Here is an 18,443-nt window from a genome sequence, read left to right on the forward strand (position 1 = left end):
CCGGTGCCAAGCATTCCAGATGTTTTTGAATACGCTAAATCGCTACGCCGCTTAGCCAAAACCTGCTTGCCCCGCTTCTCCGCAATCTCATCCCGCCGGCAGAGATCTTCGAAGAGGACCTCATGATTGGAAGTATGTTGTTTTATTGAGGCTCTCGTACACTGGAAACATCACACGGCTTGTGACGCTAATGCGAGCCGTGCTACCAGCAGTTCACGTTATCTTCGGATGGCTTCATCTACAAATAGCAGGCGTGCGATTGCCCTGCATCTATCTCTGCTACCTCAAGCATATCCTACAGCCGTGATCCCCGCATTATTCCTGCAGAATTTCTCTAGTTGAAAGACTAGAAGCCGTTTTGCAGCTATCTTATTGGAACGTCCTTCCCAATTACGTCGTGCATTTCCTGCACCGTTTATGCCGCGTCTCAAATCCTATTTGAACCTTTCTCTGTGGATATAAAGTCGCTCATGCCTTTGATATATCGAATGTTCTTCTCTGCTTGACCTTTCCTCAGTTTGCGCTGCCATTGAACGGACCCTGCGCTTAGGAAATATGTTTGGAAGTTCCCGCTATTTCGGCCTCAAGGGCACACGGCTCAACGTCGCTGTTGGTGTCCTAGCTGGACTGGACTTCTTGTGAGTCTTATGGACTACAATTGGACCGTTGCATGCTGATGGAACACAGACTCTTTGGCTATGATCAAGGTGTCATGGGTGGTCTTTTGACCTTATCGTCCTTTGTGAAAACCTTCCCGGAGATTGATACCACGGCCGCAACGGAAACGGCTCAGCATCTCAACGCCTCTCAGAAAACCCATAGATCGACCATCCAAGGTGACTTGGCAGTGCATTAATAATACCGTGCCAGCAGCCGACTGATCGGGGCACAGGTATTTCGGTCGCTGCTTACAACGTCGGATGTTTCTTTGGGGCTATTGCTACAATTTTTATTGGAGACCGCCTTGGTCGCCGAAAGACCATTTTTCTCGGCTCTTCGGTCATGGTTGTTGGTGCAGCGCTGCAATGTTCATCCTTTTCGTTGGCTCAATTCATCACTGGAAGATTGGTAACAGGGTACTAGCTATGATACTGTCACAGAGAAACATGCTGACGACAAACGCAAGCTTTGGCAATGGTCTCAATACATCGACTGTCCCAACATGGCAGTCAGAGTGTTCTAGATCTCACAGGCGGGGCCAACTGGTCATGATCGAGGTATTGTGGCCTGAAAGAGGCAGCATGTAAGAGCTAACGCGGTTGAATTTTTAGGGTGCAATGATCACTGGAGGCATCTGCTTCAGCTACTGGCTTGACTTTGGCTTCTCCTTCCTGGACCCGAGCACCATTGCCTGGAGATTCCCTATTGGATTCCAGATCTTTTTCGCGTTGCTTATCCTGCTTTTCGTCCTTAGGCTTCCAGAGTCGCCCCGGTGGTTGATCTTGAAGGGTCAGGAGGATGAAGCGATGTCAGTCCTAAGCGCTCTTAGTGATCTTCCGCCCGATGATGTAAGTCCTCGATTCATGTTGAGGAAGCCGGTCCGCTGACGACTCTTAGCCTTACGTTCACGGAGAATTCTCCGCCATCAAAGACACTGTTCTGGAGATGTCTCAAGGCGGTTTTCGAGATCTGTTCACGATGGACGAAAATCGACATCTTCATCGTACCATCCTGGCATATGTCAATCAGGTCTTTCAGCAGATTTCTGGCATCAATCTAATCACGTATTATGCAGCAACCATCTATCAAGAGGAAATTGGATTGAGTGGATTGACGTCGAGGGCCTTGGCAGCTGCGAATGGAACAGGTATGAACGGCCTTCAGCTCGGCTTTTGGGATATAGGAATTGAGCTTCAATGCAATAGAATACTTCGCGGCCTCATGGATCGCTGTCTTTACTATAGAGAGATTTGGCCGGCGTCAGCTGTCGGTACCCAGGCCTGGTCCTCTGTGATGCCTTGCTGACTCCAATTTAGCATGCTGTTCGGCGCCGCAGGTATGACGTTCTCGATGGCGATACTGGCGATCATGGTACGCATATGAGACCGTATGAACGATACGAAAGATTTCAGCTAAGCGCAATGCAGAACAAATACACTGGCAAAGGCACTGGCATTGTAGCAGCCCTCTTTCTCTTCATCTTTAATACTTTCTTCGCAATTGGATGGCTCGGTATGACATGGCTATATCCCGCTGAGATTGTACCCCTGCGTATTCGGGCACCTGCAAATGCGTTGTCGACATCTGCCAATTGGGTATGTACTTCATAGGTTCGAATTCGTCTCTCATCCAAGCTGACAAGGTCCATGCCTTCAACTTCATGGTCGTAATGGTCACGCCGGTGGCTTTTGCATCCATCCAATACAAGACTTACGTTATTTTTGCCGTCATGTAAGACCACATCCAGCTCATCCTTTCTACTCCCACACATCCCTCTCATCATGCCCATAAACTCAACCGCTAACCTTTCCTTGCACAGCAACGCCTTCATATTCCCGGTCGTCTACTTTTTCTACCCCGAAACCGCCTACCGCTCCCTCGAAGAGATGGACTCCATCTTCCGCAAATGCAGCTCCTACTTCACCCTCGTGAAAATCGCCCGCGATGAGCCGAGACGGTATGGCAAGAAGGGAGAATTACTCATCAATTACGAAGAGACGGAAGAGCATGCGAGGAGGGCCAGTATTTTGAGTCAGCCGTCCGAGAAGGCTAAGAAGGCGGAGGGGCTGGCGGTTGAGAATGAGGGTGTCTGAAGGAAGATTGCGGCAGGAGGTCTAGAGGCGCTTGATGAGAAGACACGCGAGCAGATGTCTCCAGATGATTTATTGCATCAGTCTAATTTTCGTAATCCTATCAAGCATCTATAACAGTGCTAAGTTACTCTTGATCTCCTTACGCACAGGCAACACGCCAGCCAGGAGGGCCGGCAAGCCGCCAATAACAAGCGGCAATCTTGGGTGCCGACTTCTTTCCATCACTCATGCGGAGATCCGCGCCAAAAGTCCTGGACGCCAGGATCTCAGGTAACGCCGCCTCCGCCTGAAGCGATGCCTAGGTAAACCAATCCGGGACCCAATGCCCCTATCTCGCCCAAAGGAGGTTCATACACGTGAACAGCAAAGTCGGTGTAGTCCCGGTCCGTAAGACGGTAGAATGATGTCGAGTCGGTTTGGGCGTCGTCTCGCGGGAGATGGCCCATTGCTCCCACGTTGCGTCCGTTGAGATCAGATTGGATTACTTTGCGATTGCAAGGTTCCACGGGGAGTCCGAATCAGGCTGCGGTAAGAGCGAGCGTAGAAAGCCTACGGCTACGCCGGAAGGATCGGAGTCGTTGTCGTTTGGGTGGGTAGCAGCCGGGGTTGAGAAGGCGGTCCGGCAGAGCAGAGGCTTGATATATGGATGGTTTGTGTCGAAGCAGAGGAGATGAGGCGGAGGCGCGGTAGTTTGGATGGGAATGATGTCGCGACGACGCATGCGGTGATGATGTGGGAATTTAAGAGTGCATTCGATCCACTGTGGCTGGATGTCTGCGAGGATGACGGCGGTTGCCCACATGTAGGGCTGTATGCTGGAGTCGTTGTTGTACTCTTTCTTGGGAATTCTACACATGACACCGCGAGGAGGGAGAGACTGGCTCTGGGCTTTGCTATGTCACCTTAAAGTACCGAATAAGTGGACTGCAATCTACTCATGAGTGGACTAGACGATGTATGAGGCAGACCATCTATGAGCTGACTGGCGTTTAATGTTTCAAGATTTGTAGACTGGATTGTGAGTGGACCGTTGCTGCTCTTATCAACTGCAGGTGGTTTGCAGTAGCTTGCATTAGCTTGCACCAACGGGACTCATCGCTGTCATGTACCTCCAGCCAGGGTCCACACAGCCTCGTCTTTCTGCTTTCAATTTTCATCTTCGAATGATCCAGATCTCAGATATCATGATAGGTGAGACAGGCCTGTAAAAGCGAGGTTGTGCAGTTGTGCGAATTGGATAGTTTGCCCCCCCCCCAATGACAGGAAAGTTGGCCCCCTTTTACGGGCCCTGATTCGGACTGGAACTGACCCACGGGCACAATAAAACAGAGCCACGCGGATTGACCGGCTTCTGAGAAGAATGAGCCGGTGGGTTACATTGGGATGGCATGACATGCATTAGTGCTGACCTGTAGATACGGCAACCCATTTGGACCAGGGGGTCAACCACCGAAAATCCGTTTTTCATTTTTTCATTTTTCCATTTTCCATTTTCCAATATTCGCTTATCCCACACCATTGCTACACACCAAGGCAATTACTTTAGATTCTGAAGAGTGCAAATTGTAGCGCGTATTCTATAATGTAGTTTAGAATTCGAGATTATATGAATTAACTTAATATTGGCGAAGTAATGTTTAATTGGAGGTTTTAGAGCCATCTATCTTAACTGTAACCCACTCTTCAACCAGTGATAATGACTCCACAATAATCACAGGAGCTTTGGGTATAATAATTCCAAGTCTTCTTTCAATAGTAGAACACTATTTAATGAATCACATCTGAGTGTTATAGAGCCATCGCTTGCGTTTTGATAGATCGATAAATAAATCGGGAGGTGGCTATGAAAAATGGTTTTGCGATTTTGCGATTTTCAAAAATTCGAAATTGCGGGGTTGACCCCCTGGTCCAAATGGGTTGCCCTAGTAGACTGTACGGGCACTTTCGGGGGTATGACGGGTCACGGAAACGAGTGGACGGCGCCGGACGGACATGTAGGCCGCAAGTTACTGCGCGCTTGTTTCTCCGAGCTGAATCGAGACTACGTGGAGCCCCGCCATTACATTACCTAGATAAGAACGATTCCCCTGATGCCAGCGTATTCCATGGGTTCATTGATATTAGCACGCGATTGCTTGGCGCTTAGCATTGTAGCCCCCAAATTCCACTTGCCTTCCTCAAGAAACACCTTATTGATATACTACTTCTATAAACTTGTATCTTTATTAAGTCCACTTAGGCCGGGGTCGACAGACGATCTGAGCGGTATCCACGACTTAATTACGTGCCCCGGTTGTCCCTGACCTTTTGATTCTTCATCTGGGGCCTGACTCAGCATGATTGCGGACATCTAACTCTTCTTCCAATGTCACAAAGCTACGCCACTCAAGATGCCACGAAGATATGCACCAAAGACACTGTCAAGGCTACAGGTCTCAATATTTGGGCCAGCGGTGAGCACAGTGGTAACGGACCCGAAGTAGAGTAAGACAAGTAATCCTTCGTGAAGTCCGTCAGTATCACTGACAAAGCGTTGAAGTGTTATTGCAGTTCAAGGTCTTGCTGGTGATAAATACTACACATGGGTTCGGAAACCTGATGCGAGGCCTACGAGACGTTGTTGCTTCAGTTTTCAAGGCCACCGGAGGAATGCTCAGGCTGACGCACTTCCCAATGGTGTTCGAGCGACATCCGACAGGACCGACACAGCGGAAGTTATGTGGCTTCGCGACTTCTTGCCGGGTCTAATTCCAACTGCGCGGATTGCGACATACAGCTACGAATCAGACTGGCTCAAAGGGAACGTCAAAACAAATCTACGCAAATGTGGAGAGCAGTTGCTCAACGTGCTTCGTCAGAATCGCTCAACCGAGAAGGTTGGTGGAACTGTTCTGGGCATTGTTTATGCATCATGACTAAGTGTCACTACAGGAGGGTCGACGGCCACTGGTATTCATTGGACATAGCCTCGGAGGTCTGATCATTAAACAGGTCGGTGTGATTTTGGCGCGAATTCCCCCTGTACTAAGCTCTCCACAGGCGCTAGTGCTGGCCGACCATGGTGATACTTTCAGAGACATTCGGTTGTCCACGGCTGGGATCATCTTTCTTGGAACACCACATGCAGGAAGCGAGGCCGCAGTGTATGGTGTCCGGCTGGCTCAGGCAGTGGGACACGATAAGACGTTACTCAAGTCTCTGACAAGGAATAGCACTGCTCTTCACGGTATTGCGCGGGACTTTGAGGCGAGCTATAGTGATAATGATATCGTTTGCTTTTACGAAAACAAAGACAAGGCGTACGGACCCTGGAAGACCCAGGTGTGCTAACTCCCACCCTTACACTAGACTGGTGGTGAGAGCTTACGATATGCACAGTTTGTTGATCATCAGTCAGCCTCCTTGCTCGGGAAAAGAGAAATTTATCTCTCTACGGATCACAGTGGGTTGAACAAATTCTATAGCTCCGAAGATGAAAATTTCCTCTTGGTGAGGCCAGAGATCCAGAGAATGGTTCAGAAGGCACCTCAAAGGAGCGAGGAACGATATCGATGTACGATCCATCTTCTCTCTACTCCCGAATTTATATCCTCCAAAGCTCCACTGACTCCTCAGAAGCACACACCGTGGGTACCGAAAAAGCACAGGGACTCCGAGATCGCCAAGAGGACCAAGAGACGCTATTACGCCAGACTTTTGCGTCAGATTACAAGAGTGATAAAGACCTGGTCTCAGAGAGGGTCCCCGGTACCTGCGAGTGGTTCTTCGAGGATGATAGATTCTTGGAGTGGCGTGATAGTAACACTTCAAGACTTCTCTGGGTCTCCGCGGGTCCCGGATGCGGAAAGTCAGTGTTAGCGCGGGCCCTAATTGATGATAGAAGGGTCTGCACAAATACCATGGCCTCAACCGTCTGCTATTTCTTCTTCAAGGATGGTCAAGAGCAGCGCACACGTGGTGCTAACGCACTCTGTGCTCTACTCCACCAGCTCTTTGAGGACACCACTCTTATCACTCATGCGCTCCCCAGTTATAAAACGTATGGGAAAAAGCTACGAGACGCATTCAGCGATCTGTGGGAGATACTGGTCAAGTCCGCCCAGGATCCAAAGGCAGGCGAGATCATTTGTGTATTGGATGCTTTAGACGAATGCGAGAAGAACGCAAGGAAGCAGCTTGTAGAGAAGCTTGCCCACTTCTTTTCCCAAGCAGTGTCTTTTCAGAATACGTCAATAAAACTCAAGTTCCTCGTTACTAGCCGTCCTTACGATGATCTAGAGCAGAGTTTCCGACCGCTTTCGGGTGTCAGCGCATATATGCGTTTTGACGGCGACGAGAAATCACAGAGGATCGGCCAGGACATCAATTTGGTGATTGACGCCAAAATCCCACATATTACGGGAGACTTCAGTGATGAGGACCGCCTACGTATCTCCAATCGTTTGAAAGAGATGGACAACCGCACTTATCTCTGGCTTTTCCTCACAATCGATATAATTGAGAACTCTCCGAGCAATTTCCGCAGGAAGTCGGACATAGATTTACTACTATCCAACCTGCCCTCGGAAATTTCTGACGCCTATGAAACGATTTTGAGTAGGAGTACAGCTAATACCAAAGCTCGAATCCTACTTGAACTCATTATCGCTGCGACGAGGCCCCTTAGCCTTGAGGAAGCAAATATGGCGTTGGCAATAGCAACTCGTGGAGAAAGTTGCAGATCACAGAGCGCCCTTGAGTTGTGGCCCCAACAGAGTTTTGCAGCTACTGTCAAAAACATGTGCGGCCTCTTCGTCAGCGTTCATGACGGAAAGCTATTCTTGATCCATCAGACTGCAAGAGAATTCTTGACTAGAACATCTAAACCGGCTAGTACCAACTCGCACAAATGGGAAGGACGCTTGGATATGGCAGCTGCACATGGCACAATGTCCCGAATCTGTCTCGACTACCTCAATTTCCAGGACGTTGCTAGTATCCATAAAAGCCATCTAGGTCAAGGTGGCTATGCCAGATCAAACAATGAATGTTACCTTCTCGACTACGCTGCTAACAATTGGCCAACTCATTATACTTCTCAACCTGCTGAGCTCGCCAAAGTTTCACAACAAGCTGCTATGAGGCTCTGCAATAAATCGTCACTACAATTATACTGGTTTGCAATCTATTGTGCCTCGACACACATACCCCCTTCAGGGTGGACCGGATTAGGGATTGCGTCTTTTCTTGGGTTCACATACGTTGCTGAAGGGTTCCTGAATGAAGGAGCTGATGTGAACGCTCAATGTGGAGAATTGGGTCATGCATTGCGGATGGCGTCGTTGGAAGGTCATGATGAAACAGTAGGAATGTTACTCCGTAGAGGGGCTGACATCAATCTTAAAGGTGGTATTTATCATGAAAATGCACTGGAGGCGGCGTCAGGCAGAGGTCATGATCAAGTAGTGCGAGTTTTGCTTGATAGTGGGGCTACCGATGTTGATGGAGAAGCACTATACGCGGCGTCACGCGGAGGTTTCATTCGAATAGTGCAGATGTTACTTGATAACAGGCCTGCTGATATTGATGAAAAAGCACTAAAGACGGCGTCATACAGAGATCGCAATCAAATAGTGCAGATGCTACTCGACAGTGAGGATGTTGATGGAGGAGCACTGAGAGTAGCGTCAGACAGAGGTGATAATCAAATGGTACAGCTGCTACTTGACAGTGGGGCTACTGATATTGATGGAAAAGCACTGATAGCGGCGTCAGGCAGAGGTCACAATCAAATAGTGCAGACACTACTCAACAGTGGGGCTGCTGATATTGATGGAAAAGCACTGTGCGCGGCGTCATCCAGAGGTTACGATCGAATCGTACAGATGCTACTCAACAGTGGGGCTGCTGATATTGATGGAAAAGCACTGTTAATAGCGTCACTTGAAGGTTACAATCAAATAGTGCAGATGCTACTCGACAAAGGGGATATTTTTAACGCTCAGGGTGAAGCGTATAACAGAGCACTATACGCGGCGTCATCCGAAGGTCATGATCAAATAGTGCAGATGCTACTCGACAGTGGGGCTGCTGATATTGATGGAAAAGCACTGCGCAATGCCTCATATCGAGGTTTCGATCGAATAGTGCAAAAGCTACTGGAAAAATGGGCTATTTATTACGCTCAGGTCGAAGCGTATGACGAAGCACTGTTGGGGGCGTCAAATCCCAAGGTCATGATCAAGTGGTGCGGATGCTGCAGAAAGCAAAGGCATCTGTACGATAGAACTGCGCTACATCTTGCCTCTGTCGAAGAATACAAAGCTCCTGTCAAACAATTCTTCAGGCTTGCATCAAATCAGAGTATCACCGAGCTGTAATGACGAAACTGTCTCCAGCTGCACCGTCCATCGATTCTACTGAACTGGTCCGGTTGGCTTCTGAAGAAGGCCTTGACTCCGATCTGAGTGATTGGGGTAATTGAACTCCTCTGCATCAGGCTGCTGGGAAGGATGTGGGTGCTGCATCAGGCATTGAGGCGACAAGTGAGCGGACTTCACGTGCGATTACAGCATATCACCACAGAGGATTATCGGCCATCTTGACGGCCGGCAGCCCCCAGTCGGGCCCGGCACTGATACCGACTTTCAGCAGTCTCAATTTTGAAGTGATGTCAACAAAGGGTGGGTGGACATAACGCCAGCCCAGCTACTTTGCAAGAGGGAAGTTACGGCGATGGCTGCTCCTTGGTACGCCGGCAACTGGAGATACTAATAGGCTTGTCTGACCCCAGGAGAATCAAATTCAACACCTTGCACGTCCTCGTCGCCGCCCCTTCCGCTCTTGAAACCAAGTCGGTATGGCGTCCCCGTCTTTCTCGCCGGTCGATGACCATCCAAATGTTCTTTTCAAGCTTGGCTTTTGCGATGCGATATCATTGCATCCTTCATCAGACTCGATGAGTCTTCACAGACCTTAGCATCGCTAGCACCCTTATGGACGCACCGCCTTGAGTATTTCATGATTCCGAGATGACTCCGAGATGTCGTGGTTAGCCAGGAAAGCACCGCCTGAGCTTTCCTTTGTATCAGACCCAACGGACTCTATCGAGTTCCAAGACACAACTATTAGGGACTCGACTCAACACCGAGCTGGGTCTCGAAGGGAAATTCTTGTGCACATGGGCAGCGTGGATCTTGAATGCGATCAGGTTTGGTATGTCAGTATGAGTAGGATTCAGAGGAGGCTGTGCCCGAAAGGCGAGATTATCTGAGCTATATCCATACATGCAGAGAAAAAGAGGTCGAAGAAGGATCTTATTGTGATATAACTCAGTTAGCAATATATTTCTTATAACACCTAGCCTCCTGTTCTAGTCAATCCATCCCCGCTATGCTTCTTCAACCCTCAACCAGACGTCCAAACAGCTCTCTTTATGACGAACACGGTACATTATCGTACCTTCTTCAGTGATTACACTTGGTCACGAACTACTCGAGAGTCGAACGATTGCATAGTAATGAGTGGCTCTCAAGCTAAGGTATACAACGACCGGACGCCCACAATTGAGATACCCGCATGTTGAATGTAAGGATGAGATAATTCTTCAACACTACGACAGCCAATTCTCATGTTCCGAAGCGGTGCAATCGTCTCCCTTCCACGTCCACATTGTCCCCACCGACGCGATTTAGTCCCGGCTGCATGTTCAGTCAAGCAAGCAACGCGCAACTACCAAATAGGAAAAGGCCAACCGGACTCCTTTCGCAACCCGCGCGTCATCGGATCTTCTACTATCACGAGCGGTGGTTGATAGTGACATGGCAACCGCCGCCGTTGTCCGTGCCAAAATTTCCCTTTATGACCGCCGCAACCATCCAAGATGTTTTGTGCAATGTCACGAATTGTCTGACCGGACAGAGGTGTTCCGGGCCTGCACCGTTGGTCGCAGACACCATGTAGCCCAGACACCATGTAACAGCTTCCGACGCTGGATTGGGTCCCGTCGGTGTGAGTCGATCCAGTGTAAATGTTGTTCAAAGCTGATTGGCAGTCGGTGACGCTGGGGGTGTAGGATGAGCCCTTGCAGCTAGAGCGAGAAATCGAGATCAGCAAAGGAACGTTGCGGGGTTAAGAGAGCACGAAGACAGCAGGGGCCTTCTCGCCACGTAATTGTTCGTATAGGTTGCTACGCCTGCGCCCATGGTGGCTAGGGCGGCCGAGGTGATGGTCATGAGAAGTGAGTCTGCATCTTGGATGGTGGGTGGGGGTTACAATGAGTTTCCTGATTGTTTGCGAGCTGGATGCTGATATGTGGAGATCTGAAGATGTTGGTGAGAATGTGAATTCGAGTATCTGAGTGCTGGGAGACCTTGGCCCTATTCATGGTAACATCAGTCGTCTAAGCCACCAGACTAGTGTAAGAAGCTGAACGTGTTTATCCCCAAATTAATGGCCCTCAACGTCTATGCCGATCAACGATCGCATATATCGACGTTCCCAAGGCTTGTTCTTCCATATCGATACAAGCCCGATCCAGCTGCGGATCGTCTTGGTCAGACTACCTACCTCATGTAATGTAACATGAGACCACCATCAAGGTCGTCTTATGATGACGAGTATGGTCTGTTAGCAGAATGTTGAGCAAGTAGATGACGCAACGAAGTCCATGAGCTGACTGGCCAAACTCCTTCCCTGCAATCCGGCAGCCCTTTAGACACACATCCGTCTTCAAAAGGAAACCCCGCTTTCAATCGGTTGGACAAGAGCAGTTCCCCCTGAGCACGAGCCGCTGATTCGAACAGCAGCGAGCAGCGCCAGCCTCGTGGGCACCCTCTACAGCCTCCTTTAAACGAGAGCTAAGTCTTCACTGCAACAGCCCTGCAGAAGATGGACTCGACTGCTTCATCAATCAAGGATGTTGGGTATTTCCCTTAATGCAACAATTCTATAGGAAATGAACCCGACTGCCTTAATGCTTACGGGTGTGAGATATTTTCTTTAGTGCAAAAATGCTGCAGAAATTGAAGCCGGCTATTACAACAGATAAGGATTTCAAGAATACTCCTCAACTCCACGATCTTGGTGTAAGAAGCTCTCTTCAGCGCAACAGCCCCTGTAGAAAACGGATCCGATGACTACAATAGTTAGAGCTAGGAACGGATTGAAATGCTTTGATAGTCAATGGTGTGAAGAAACTTCATCGATACAGGTCAAAGTTGGTGTTTTCCAAAACAAATCTGCACAGAGGAAATTTTGGGGTGTCAAAGATTTTCTTCCATGCAGGCCAAGGTTGCTGAGTCAATACCGCGGATATTGACTCAATCTAAGAGGGCATAGATTGTATCGAAAAAGCATACACGTATGAGATGTCTACAGTATATTAATTGTTCTTTCACCAGCCGACGTTCTCCCGGGGCACTTGCCGCCAGACGTCAGCCCTTCTTCCGACGTGCCTATAATCAAAACACGATATTAGAAAGTACTGCAATCAATTGTCCGGGCTTTTATACTTTGTGATGATGTCAATGGCTTCCAAGACTCTCTTCCGTGAGGGTATGCTTCCTTGCTGTAAAGTTGCGCTTCGTGTTTACATAGCGGAGCCTCCCTGAATCTTCCTATTCAAAAATCCTTTTGGTCTGCAGTCTATCCCATTGGCATTAGAAAACAGGGCTTCGTCAGTCACACTACCATCATCACAATGGGATCTATCGGAGAAGGCTTCACCTTCACCGTCTACAGAGGGTCTAAGGATGGTTCAATCGTCAAGTCGAGCACTCACCAGGACGACCTAAAAGGCGATCAGGTCTTCTTGAAAATTACACACAGTGGTCTCTGCGGAACAGACGAACACTATCGATCCGCAGACCAGGTTCTAGGACACGAAGGCGCAGGCATTGTGCAAGACGTGGGCCCGGATGTTCGCGACTTAAAGGAGTAAGTGCCCTTCCTTTCCCGCACGTCCAGAAGATACGTTGGCTGACTCCTGTTGTCAATAGAGGTGACCGTGTTGGCTTCGGGTATCTTCATAACAGCTGCGGCCGCTGCGAGCAATGTCTGACGGGCAAGGAGACATTCTGCCCAGAAAGGGTCATGTATGGCATGGGCGACTTCCACATTGGCTCCTTCGCCTCCCACGCCGTCTGGCGCGAGGCCTACCTCTTCAAGATACCCGACTCTATACCCAATGAATACGCAGCACCCTTAATGTGCGGTGGTGCGACGGTCTTCAACGCCTTAGAGATGTACGGTGTACGGCCTACCGACCGAGTAGGCATCATCGGCGTTGGTGGCTTGGGGCATCTCGCTATTCAGTTTGCCGCCAACATGGGCTGCGAGGTGGTGGTCTTCAGCGGCACGGATAGCAAGAAAGAGGAAGCCATAAGGCTTGGTGCTATGGAGTTCTACGCGATGAAGGGTATCGAAGGGCCAGAGCAGCTCCCCAAAATCAAACCGATCAATCACCTCCTCGTTACCACCAGCGCGAAGCCAGACTATGCCTTGTACTCGTCCATACTGGCTCCTGGAGCCACGATCTTCCCCTTGTCCGTCGCGGAAGGCAACTTTGAGTTCCCATACATGCCGATGCTATTGACCGGCGTTCGCGTGCAGGGAAGCGTTGTAGCGCCGAGGGCGATCCACAACAAGATGATGGAGTTTGCGGCGGTACACAAGATCAAGCCAATGATTGAGAAGTTCCCCCTGAGCCAGGAGGGCATTGAGAAGGCCTTCGAGCACCTGGATCATGGTGAAATGCGGTATCGAGGTGTTCTCGTTGCGCAGGATTAGAGGCGCAAGGTCGATGTACTTAAGACCCAAAGCGTAAAGCGTAGAGAGAGATAAATACATCATGATGCTGATAGAGTTTGATTCAACCTTCTGAGTTTCACCTACGGTAATCATGCTCCGGAGAGTCTACCCCGCTTTCCGCTCCTTAGGCAAAGTGGGTTGAAAGTTTAACATTGTGGGGTAGAAGTGACATGAAGGCATCAAGCTCCCTCTTCTCTCGCAAGAAATCATCCCGAGTCCGCTTCGACACCTGTAGGCTCTCAAGATGCGTAAAGTAATATCTTCTCTCTGGCTTTGTCAAGGATCTTTCAGTTCCGGAAGGACTGACAAGTGGCAAGACCTTCACACGTACCACCGTCCTGGTGCCCAGGTCGTGGCACAACACTTGAGTAGGAAAGGGCCAATCAGCAGCAGGCATTGACTGGAAGGCTGTACAAAGGATGCAGATCAATTAAGGCACGTGAGAAAATAAGCGAAAGGAAAGGGGTCAGAAAGAGCAGTGCTTGCGAAATGTGGCTCGGACTACATCTCCGTCGCCGATCTTCATGAAGTCATGAGGTAGCATTATTACCGTCAACCATCGAATTGTCTGCCAATCATGCGTAAGCGCATGCGGCACACATGGCAATTCCAGCTTCTCGCTCCTCGCTCTATACTCGATTTGACAATGGGCTACGAGGGCAACCAGGCTATTCGGCGCCATCTCCGCATGCCTGCTTGCCCTTCATTCCTCAACATAAAGATAGCCCACGCGACCTGGCACTCTCAGTAACTCTCAGTAACTCTCAGTAACTCTTTTCATCTAAACACCCCAATGCAATAGCTTTGCCCACGCGAAATGGCGAATGTCGCTGCGAAGAAGATGCAAGACGTGCAGCATCAAGAGGAAAAGCCAGAAAAGGTTCCCTCGTCTGGTCACAGCTCTGATACAGCTCCAGGCAGCGATAATGCTCCTACTCACGACAAGGCCGAGTCTCCTACCACCAGAGAAGATGGCAAGATAGAGCTTAAGGAGGAGGACTGTTGGGACAAGCTTGGCTATTCTTTCTCTCCCTTCAGGAAATGGACTATCCTCACCGTCATCTTCTGGGTTCAAGTCTCCATGAACTTCAACACAAGCATCTACTCCAATGCCGTCGAGCCTCTCACCAAGGCTTTTGTAATTTCTGGCCAAGCGGCTAGGGTGGGGCAGATGATATACCTTGTGGCTTATGCTTTCGGGTCTGAGCTGTGGGCTCCTTGGAGCGAGGATCTGGGCCGCTGGCCGGTCTTGCAGCTTTCGCTTTTTCTGGTCAATGTTTGGGAGATACCCTGCGCCTTGGCACCGAACTACAGCACCATCATTGGGTTCCGTTTTCTTGGTGGACTGTCCTCAGCTGGCGGGTCTGTGACGTTGGGCTTGATAGCAGATATGTGGGACGCGGATGACCAACAGTATGCCGTGGCTTTCATCGTGTTATCATCGGTCGGTGGATCCGTTCTTGGTCCCATTGTTGGAGCCTTCGTGCAACGTTGGCTTAGCTGGCATTGGAACTTCTGGGTTCAGGTGAGTCTCTGATATCGTGCATCCATGAGAGCAACACCTTTCACAGGGTTCCCTAGCTACTCTGCTCTGCCCTTGATTGCTGACACCATTTACAGCTTATCTTCGGCGGAGCTGTACAGCTAGCCCACTTCTTCCTCGTACCGGAGACTCGCTCTACAATTATCCTGGACAGAGAAGCCAAGAAAAGACGCAAGGCTACAGGAGAGAACATATGGGGTCCCAACGAACTCAAAGAGAACCGCTTCTCACCCAAAGAGATCCTCGCCACCTGGGGTCGTCCATTCGAAATGTTCATCCGCGAGCCAATCGTGCTTTGCCTATCTCTCCTATCCGGTTTCTCAGACGCCCTTATTTTCACCTTCCTCGAATCTTTTCAGCCCGTCTACGAACAGTGGAACTTCGGGACCACGGCTCAGGGTCTCGCCTTTATACCCGTTCTGATCGGTTACTTCCTTGCCTGGGTTTCCTTCTTCCCTTTCTTCGCCCGGCACAACAAGATCCGTGCAAGGGATCCCAACGCCCTTCAGCCCGAAGCCCGCCTATACTGGCTGCTATACCTTGCCCCCCTCGAAGCAATCGGACTTTTTGGCTTCGCCTGGACGAGCTTAGGGCCGGCATACAACGTCCACTGGATCGCGCCTATGATCTTCTCAATGCTCATCGGCGCTGCCAACTACGCAATCTACATGGCCACGATCGACTACATGATCGCCGCTTACGGTCCTTACTCCGCCTCCGCAACCGGCGGCAACGCCCTTGCTCGTGACTTCCTTGCTGGTATAGCAGCCATGTATGCGACTCCCTTCTACACAGACGTTGGCAACGGACATGCGAAATTCAAACTAGAGTGGCCGTCGACGATACTGGCTTGCTTGGCTATCATTGTGACGGTACCGATTTACATCTTCTACTGGAAGGGGCCGTATATAAGGGAAAAGAGTAAATTTGCCCAGACGCTGGCGTCGGATCGAAAGGAACATGGGGGAAGGAGAGTGGAGAGTGTGGGTGCGAAGTCGGAGGCGGGACATATGGAAGACCCTTAGGGTTGAGCCGCATGTACCTAAAAGAAGAAAGCTCAAGGCGCTAGATTGGTATGGTCTTATGGTGCGATGGAAGTACGAGGGTCGACGAATGCGCACGTTACAACCTCTTACATGTAACCCTAATACCCACCAATATTCCTATACATTGATCGAAGTGATCAGCCTGTTGTTACCTCTGCATAATCTCCCCTCCCATCCCGCCTGCCTCTCCACCCCGATGCCCAACAACCTTTCTAACCCACATCTGCCACATCACTCACCCACTCACTCACTCACTCACGCATCCCTTCTAGTACCCAAAACGGCCGAACTTCGATACCCTTCCCGACATCGTCAGGGCGGCGGAGGAGGTCACGGTCACGGGTGGGCACTGTGGCATTTCTACGGACGGGGTGGCCTTGGTCTCGGGTTCGACTACCTAAGGTACTTGGAGTGTGCCTCAGTAGTCGTGGAAGCCGGGGATTTTTGGGGGACCGGCGATGCAGATGGGTAGGAGGGGAGCTGGTTTGTTGGTGGGGGGGGGGGCACGTAGGATAGGTAGGTAGGTAGGTTGTGATTCGATTCGATCCCGTTGGTGCAAGGTCGGCTTTTCGGCGTCTACTTGGTCCCTTCATATCATTGACATTGCTACAGCCCGTCTCGGCACCTCTTGTCAAGGACTGGCAATCGCACGCATGAGACCGAGTCACTTTTTATCGCCGATCCGATTGATCCTACCGCGCGCGCGATGCAACCTAAGATTAAGTAGCTAACCCGTGTGAGAAGAAGCCGACGAGATTCGCCTATGTATGTTTCCCTGGGAGCGCGCAGAGCAAGACTCCATCGTGCGCTCGTGTCCCAGGTCGAACGCTTGTTCAGGAACTGGAATGTGCGCTTGAGTGAGTGAGTGAGTAAGTGAGTAGGCTGTGGGTTGGAAATGGCTCCACGTCAGGACCTCAAGCAGTTTCCAGCAATGCCTGCCACCATCATCCTCACCCAACGGCAAATATATATCATCGCTCTCAGCGCATCATCTTCGCAGCCTCCTTCGCTCTACCCTACTCTTCTCCTCCTTCACTCCCGCCCCCGGCATCCGAGCACCGGCCATCCCGGTCGCGTTGGACTGCTCACGACGTGAATGACCGCAGATCCTCTCGTCCGGGTGCTGGAGCGCGCTAGAGATGACGAAGCTGGGTTCAAACGGAACTGGTCAGATACCACCGCCGTCGAGAGCACCGCCGCTGGCGATTGCAAAGACCAAGACGTGCTTCCTGCGGCTTGGGGACGGGGTCACTGGGCGCGATTGTTCCACCGTTCGGTACGAGTGGGGGAGGACTCGACTTGCTCAGAGCCCGGGGTTGGGTGATCCATGATGTACATCCCGGCTCTTCTATGGGGGTCTGGAACATATACGGTATGTGCTCTCCTCATTCTTTTCCTTCCGGTCCATCGTGTTGGATTTTTGACCCTCTCGTCCCCCAATCATGGGGTCGGTCTCGGGCTGGTGCTTACATGGGTATTCAAATCGAGCCGTCAATATCTACATCACAACTTTCTACCACGCCATTCAAGATATCTCACAGACCAACCTTACTTATTTAACCGTAGTCGCCAATCTTCTCCTCGAATGACGCATCCCGCTTCACTCCTGCCACATAGACAATACCACTCGATACACCTCTCATCGTCCTCATCGAAAGAGAAAACCTACGGCGATGCTCTCCCCGCCACCCCTTGCCAGCTTTTCTAGACGCTCATCCGATCTAGCGGACATCTCGCCAGTCGACAAGCGTCGTACGGGAGTTGACGACGCTGATGCTGCAGAGGGGTGAGTAGGATTCTGGGCAGATCATGGGACGAGGTGGAGACATCCTTACAAGTGGCGGAGTAAGGGAGCTTTTTCGACGGTGGACGGGGCGGATCTGGTGAGGGCGTTGGAGGGCTAGGGTTTGATTGTGGACGTACGACGTCAAAACTTCATCGTCGGTGTTAAAAGCCCGTCTTGTGGCAATCCGGCACCGAAGGGTAGATTGTAGTAGCTCAACGGCGCTGCCTGAATCTATTTTCTCAACTTACGCTCGGTTTTTGGTCGAGTTGGTAACCTCGCTTGCTTCAGCATAAACAAAATCCAGGCTTGCTCACCTTCACTTTCCGTGTCTGCCAGCCCTGGAGCGAGTCATGTCCCAAGATTGAAAGGGGAGGAGATCCGTCCATCCTTTTCGAACCCGTAACACTTGGAAGGGAGCAGTGGCCGATCAAGACACGCCTCCACGACATCGAAATAAATCTATCACCGCAATCGGTCATCGAGGGACCCGACATGAATCTGCTCGGGTCCAACAAAACGATCGTCAC

General features: G+C 50.4%; 4 protein-coding genes across 4 annotated transcripts; all 4 read left to right on the forward strand.

The window, feature by feature from the left end:
- Positions 1-555: 555 nt before the first annotated feature.
- HO133_005707 (uncharacterized protein) lies at positions 556-2,753 on the forward strand (the record flags this gene model as incomplete). The annotated part of the gene is made up of 11 exons (XM_037296614.1): positions 556-638; positions 688-836; positions 893-1,076; positions 1,127-1,217; positions 1,272-1,508; positions 1,558-1,807; positions 1,866-1,926; positions 1,977-2,031; positions 2,088-2,255; positions 2,303-2,391; positions 2,480-2,753. 11 exons carry the CDS (start codon positions 556-558, stop codon positions 2,751-2,753), a joined length of 1,641 nt encoding a protein of 546 aa, XP_037147795.1.
- Positions 2,754-5,118: 2,365 nt separating this feature from the next.
- On the forward strand, positions 5,119-9,112 carry HO133_005708 (uncharacterized protein; the record flags this gene model as incomplete). Its single annotated transcript, XM_037296615.1, has 6 exons — positions 5,119-5,237; positions 5,293-5,629; positions 5,685-5,744; positions 5,793-6,074; positions 6,132-6,306; positions 6,372-9,112. The coding sequence occupies 6 exons, from the start codon at positions 5,119-5,121 to the stop codon at positions 9,110-9,112; spliced, it is 3,714 nt and encodes a 1,237-aa protein (XP_037147796.1).
- Positions 9,113-12,432: 3,320 nt separating this feature from the next.
- On the forward strand, positions 12,433-13,520 carry HO133_005709 (uncharacterized protein; the record flags this gene model as incomplete). The annotated part of the gene is made up of 2 exons (XM_037296616.1): positions 12,433-12,668; positions 12,731-13,520. 2 exons carry the CDS (start codon positions 12,433-12,435, stop codon positions 13,518-13,520), a joined length of 1,026 nt encoding a protein of 341 aa, XP_037147797.1.
- Positions 13,521-14,358: 838 nt separating this feature from the next.
- HO133_005710 (uncharacterized protein) lies at positions 14,359-16,109 on the forward strand (the record flags this gene model as incomplete). The annotated part of the gene is made up of 2 exons (XM_037296617.1): positions 14,359-15,066; positions 15,162-16,109. The coding sequence occupies 2 exons, from the start codon at positions 14,359-14,361 to the stop codon at positions 16,107-16,109; spliced, it is 1,656 nt and encodes a 551-aa protein (XP_037147798.1).
- Positions 16,110-18,443: the final 2,334 nt, after the last annotated feature.

This window comes from Letharia lupina (genome assembly GCF_014066315.1).
Source record: "Letharia lupina isolate WasteWater1 chromosome Unknown contig_22, whole genome shotgun sequence".
NCBI classification, from domain to species: Eukaryota; Fungi; Ascomycota; class Lecanoromycetes; order Lecanorales; family Parmeliaceae; genus Letharia; species Letharia lupina.